This window comes from Cololabis saira, chromosome 9 (genome assembly GCF_033807715.1).
Source record: "Cololabis saira isolate AMF1-May2022 chromosome 9, fColSai1.1, whole genome shotgun sequence".
In the NCBI taxonomy this organism is placed as follows: Eukaryota; Metazoa; Chordata; class Actinopteri; order Beloniformes; family Belonidae; genus Cololabis; species Cololabis saira.
Genome location: NC_084595.1, coordinates 6,135,868 through 6,141,867, shown reverse-complemented (window position 1 = coordinate 6,141,867; position 6,000 = coordinate 6,135,868). Strand labels below are relative to the sequence as shown.

The 6,000-nt window shown below is 36.8% G+C and overlaps 1 protein-coding gene across 1 annotated transcript in view; it reads right to left on the bottom strand.

Annotated features, from left to right (window-relative positions):
• sema4c (sema domain, immunoglobulin domain (Ig), transmembrane domain (TM) and short cytoplasmic domain, (semaphorin) 4C) overlaps positions 1-6,000 on the bottom strand; it is a 68,828-nt gene that overhangs the window by 51,598 nt on the left and 11,230 nt on the right. Inside the window, exon 3 of the mRNA XM_061730349.1 lies at positions 659-757. Within this exon, the coding sequence (XP_061586333.1) occupies positions 659-757 (99 nt within the window). The remainder of the gene's footprint in view (positions 1-658; positions 758-6,000) is intronic.

The following is a 6,000-nucleotide window of genomic DNA, read 5'->3' as shown; positions in this document are numbered from 1 at the left end:
AATCTTATCTGATCTGCCCCCATTTCCAAGAAATAACTTCACAAATAACATAAATTAAAAATACTAATAATAAGAAACAACAACTAAGTGAATAAAAAAACTAAAATAAAATAAAATTAAAATAAAATAAAATTACCGCCGCCTATGGGTATGTCAATCAAACTCAACTAACATATTTCATTATATTTACTTAACATACAGGCTTTAATTGTACACTTGAAATAAGTAGAAAATCTGCCAGTGGAACAAGATTTTCAATCTTTCAATTTTCCTACTTATTTCAAGTGAAAATTGACTTGAAACAGGTAAAAATTGTCAAATAACTTATTTTTCTGGTGTTATTTTTCTGGTGATGACTCTAAATGTTGAAATAGCAGTAAAACCACATCCATTGATGAAATGACATAAGGGATGGAAAGGGGGGATGGCAGTTTTACAGGGGGGACGATTTGGACCGTTTTTATTTCAGGGGGGATTCCATCCCCCCTCATCCCCCCTCAACTCCAGTACTGGTTATACACCTATTTTCCATTGCATTTATTTTTTATTTTATCTCACCATGGAGTGTCAGGTGGAAACCTCTCAGCCCCGGCTTGGTATGAATCTACTTAGAGACAAGAACACGGACACCACACAGCAACCACGCCGGGATACTTACAATGTAAGTGCATTTTGGCTGGAAGGCGTACGTGCCGCAGGTGTAGAGGAGCGAGTGGTTGTAGCTCTGCAGAAACCGGATGTAGTTGAAGCATTCAGTCTGTGGGGGAGTGAAGGGAGAAAAATAAGTTTTGTGTCCTGAAAGGCCCTGAATTCCCAAAACACAGCTTTAATCAGCCATGCACCTGCTTTTTATCATAACAAATGTTACTGTGAGAGAGGCGCTAGTTCAACCGGGATTTTGCTCCTGTGTGAGGCGATATTTATTTTGAGAACTTGCGGGCGGGGGGCGAATGGGCACCCCCCCCCCCCCCCCCCCCCCCCCCCCCCCCGCAAGGTGCTGAGTAAAAAAGGTATAAAGACGGGACAGCCGGAGGTTCGGGTCAGAGTCTGCTGCGGGTCTAGTGCACGACGCCCAGCGGGTTTTCGGCTACTCTGCCAGGACTGTAAGAGGTTACACCGCCTAGCCCTGTGTAATTATCTGTTGCTTTGCCATTTGCGGGGGATAACTTGACACAGAGTTATAGAGTTATCCTAGCAAAAGAGCAATTGTGTGTGAGTCTTTCTATGTCCACTGCTGGCTAATAAATGTATTCATATATATATTATAGCTAAAGCGAGTGTGTGTGTGATTCATTTTTGCGCAGCCGACCACTATCGAGCCTCTGTAAGTGATTTTCTCCCAAAGAGGGAGTGAGGAAGAATTATTAGAAAGGTGAGTAAGATTGTCTGAATCTGAATCTGACATGCCTTGACTTTCTGAACGGCCACGTGTGACATCGTTCAAGTTTTAGATTTACTTTTAATCCAACGCTTCTTTGCAAAGTCTTAAAATTCTCAGTCACGCGGATTACCTTGCAGGAATCTTAAAATAAACTGTTGCTCATGTTTGCTACTAATATCCGTGCTTTAAAAAGAAAAAGTGTCAAATTGTTTTACTTCAGTGTTCATGAAATCAGTCAAGTCAAACAATGTAGTGAAAAACGATGTGAATAATCTCTAAAGCGAATGAGAAAGTGACAGATATGGGTAGCTGGAAAAAGATAATTACCAGTCTAAGTTATGCAGCGCTTTATATAAAGTAATCTTTAGCGTCTGCACTGTGATGAGGAACGAGGCTGTTTGAATGGAGATGGAGGACAGATGCTCGGATACGGTGCATTCTAGTGGAATGAATAATTCAGTGCATCAAGACGATATTTGCCATTGCAACAGGAAAACAGCGTCTGTATCTCACGGATGTAATATGAGCAGTGTGATGCTTTAAAATTCTGTTTTACAGCTCCTGAAATCACAGGGAATTATCAGGATAAGATTGGTCTGGCGGAGAGGCTAGAAGGACCTGCAATTACACGCAGGGAATGCATGAAAATACAAGTACTTTACACGGTACGTGAGTGAGCACTAGGGATGGGCGGTACGGACTAAAAAATGTATCACGATAATTTCTGGCATTTATCCCGATAACAATTAAAAATGACGATAAAAAAATACCAATTCAACTCCACCTTTGTAACTATAAATCTATCACCACATTCAGTCTTTGGAGCCAAAACACGGCTCTAAAAGATACTAAATGCTACTAAACCACACCAATTAAATTGAATAAATGCTACTAAACCACACCAATTAAATTGAATTAATAAAAAACAATTAAATGAGTTACACCTGTACTGCAAAACTGGAATGACTCAGATCCTCCATGTTTGTTACACAAACCACGTATCAACGGGAATTTATCCTTTTTTCTTTCTTTCTTTCTTTCTTTCTTTCTTTCTTTCTTTCTTTCTTTCTTTCTTTCTTCTTTCTTTTTCTTCTTTCTTCAGGCTCATTTCTTTCTTTCTTTCTTTCTTTCTTTCTTTCTTTCTTCTTTCTTTCTTTCTTTCTTTCTTTCTTTCTTTCTTTCTCTTTCTTTCTTTCAGGCTCATTTCTTTCTTTCTTTCTTTCTTTCTTTCTTTCTTTCTTTCTTTCAGGCTCATTTCTTTCTTTCTTTCTTTCTTCTTTCTTTCTTTCTTTCAGGCTCATTTCTTTCTTTCTTTCTTTCTTTCTTTCTTTCTTTCTTTCTCTTTCTTTCTTTCTTTCTAGCTCATTTCTTTCTTTCTTTCTTTCTTTCAGGCTCATTTCTTTCTTTCTTTCTTTCTTTTCTTTCTTTCTTTCTTTCTTTCTAGCTCATTTCTTTCTTTCTTTCTTTCAGGCTCATTTCTTTCTTTCTTTCTTTCTTTCTCTTTCTTTCTTTCTTTCTAGCTCATTTCTTTCTTTCTTTCTTTCTTTCTTTCTTTCTTTCTTTCTTTCTTTCAGGCTCATTTCTTTCTTTCTTTCTTTCTTTCTTTCTTTATTTCTCTTTCTTTCTTTCTTTCTAGCTCATTTCTTTCTTTCTTTCTTTCTTTCTTTCTTTCTTTCTTTCTTTCTTTCTTTCTTTCTTTCTTTCTTTCTTTCAGGCTCATTTGCTTTCTTTCTTTCTTTCTTTCTTTCTTTCTTTCTTTCTTTCTTTCTTTCTTTCTTTCTTTCTTTCTTTCTTTCTTTCTTTCTTTCTTTCTTTCTTTCTTTCTTTCTTTCTTTCTTTATTTCTTTATTTATTTCTTTATTTATTTCTCTTTCTTTCTTTCTTTCTAGTCATTTCTTTCTTTCTTTCTTTCTTTCTTTCTTTCTTTCTTTCTTTCTTTCTTTCTTTCTTTCTTTCTTTTTATCATTTTTACCGTGAGATGACAAATTCTTACCGTGGGGAATTTTTTGGACGGTTTATCGTGAACGGTAAAATATCGCCCATTCCTAGTGAGCACTATTGTTAGACACCATAAATAAGTTGAATAAATATATTAATTAAAAGAACAACCAATAATGCATGTGCGAGTCATAATCCTTTCATGATTACTTCACATCTACAGTGTTTTTAAAGCTCCAGTTGTTTCATCACATTTGCTTTTCTTATTTTGTTTCCACTCAGAGCTGATTTTAAGGTAGAGCCGTTTCTACTGCACTCCAATTAACTGTTCCCCCCTTGGGCTGAAAACTACATCAAAAGTTACTGTTGCCGATTCCAGAGAACTTTTAGCCTCATTTGCAAGCGATCCGTGACTCCCTGTAAAATATTAACCGTGACTTTTTCCAAATCTTGAATTTGCTTCCCAAGCAGCGAGGGGCTGGTTGTGAAGGGTAAAGCTTCCTTCACGGTTTCCATGTACATGTATGTGTGAGAGAACCGATTTGGAGTCTGCAGAAGCAGACGGGGTTCCGGTTTACTCCGGGGTTCTGAGCTGACACTTCCCACGCGTTTGGCATGTACGGCGTCTACAGGTCATTTACATGTCCCTCCTCATATTTCTACTCAAAATCAGCATCCAATTTAGTTTTTTTTTTAATGCATTTCCTCTTCTTTGGTTGATGTACAGGACTGTCTCAGAAAATTAGAATATTGTGATAAAGTTCTTTATTTTCTGTAATGCAATTAAAAAAACAAAAATGTCATACATTCTGGATTCATTACAAATCAACTGAAATATTGCAAGCCTTTTATTATTTTAATATTGCTGATTATGGTTTACAGTTTAAGATTAAGATTCCCAGAATATCCTAATTTTTTTAGATAGGATATTTGAGTTTTCTTAAAGGGAAAGTTTGTTTTTTTACAACCTGGACCTTATTTCTGACATTTTTTATGGTCGTATACTCACCCAGGCAAGTTTAGTGTCATTTGGAGTCCTTCGGAAGATATTAGGGGGTTTTTGTGTGTTTCTTTTCTCGTTCATTTCTTTTATGAATCACTAGATCTGCTTCCAGGACCTGTTGTCTACATCCGGGGCTGTGTGTGTAACAAATAAATCAGTTTGTAAACAAGACCTCTGAACTCATGACGTCATCTCTGTGCGCGCATCGCAGACACAGCTCTGTGTACAGCTGGAGTTCGCTTACTGTTAGTTTACTGTTAGTTATTTGAAACATGTCTGAATATTTGTCAAATTCTGAGGTTGTGGACGACGACTTTGAATATGATGGACGTCCTTACCGTTTTGAGCCGGAGTTACGGCTGAAGAGCTCACTGAACGGAGGACAGAGTGCACGCACAGAGATGACGTCATGAGTTCAGAGGTCTTGTTTACAACGGATTTATTTGTTACACACACAGCCCCGGATGTAGACAACAGGTCCTGGAAGCAGATCTAGTGATTCATAAAAGAAATGAAGAGTTTCGCGGCAATCATGTGTTATTTAGACGCTGCATCGTCTGTGTCCTCTGTGCCCCCATGCGCTACTGTTATATGGAGAAGCGGCTCGCAAAAAACTCCTAATATCTTCCCAAGGACTCCAAATGACACCAAACTTGCCTGGGTGAGTATACGACCATAAAAAATGCCAGAAATAAGGTCCCAGGTTGTAAAAAAACGAACTTTCCCTTTAAGCTGTAAGCCATGATCAGCAATATTAAAATAATTAAAGGCTTGTGCAATATTTCAGTTGATTTTTAATGAATCCAGAATGTGTGACATTTTAGTTTTTTTAATTGCATTACAGAAAATCACAATATTCTAATTTTCTGAGACAGTCCTGTATCTTCTTTTGTAGATGGGAGACTGAGCCACACATGCTCAGTATGAGGGGGATTTACGCTTCAGTGTAGAGGAAGCCGCGGCTGGAGACACAAACGCTGCATCATCCACAACAGCCTGATGCTCCACTTACCTGGAAATGGATCTACAGCAACGTGTCAACAACTATAACAGGTCCACTTGGCAGAGGTGGTAGTAACGAGTTACATTTACTCTGTTACATTTACTTGAGTACGTTTTGGGAAATGTTGTACTTTTAGGAGTAGTTTTGAATCACTATACTTTTTACTTTTACTTGAGTAGATTTGTGAAGAAGAAACTGTTCCTCTTACTCCGCTACATTAGGCTACGTTGAGCTGTTACTTTTCTTTTATTCCTTTTATCCACGTACGCGTCAATCTCATGACATCACTGGGTGATTCTTTGGGAAAAATTTTTGTTTTTGCATGTTTTGTCACATTTACACAGACTCAAACACACACAGAGTTTCTATGAGTTCATGTTTGTTCTAGTTCTGCTGGTTAAAAAAGAAAAGTACAAAGGCTTGAAATTTTGTGCTACTTGTGCTTTATTTATTTTTTTTATTCTGTTATCATTTTATTTATTTTATTATGTATCAAAGTACTTGAATTTACTTGAATTAATTTAATTTAAGCTATTTTTTATTAATTTTAATTTATTTTATTATTTTATTGATTTAATTTTCCTGAAGATGATTATTTTATACTTTTGTCTGTTTGAATGGTTGTGTTAAAAAAATAAATCAGACGTTACTCAACAGTTACTCAGTACTTGAGTA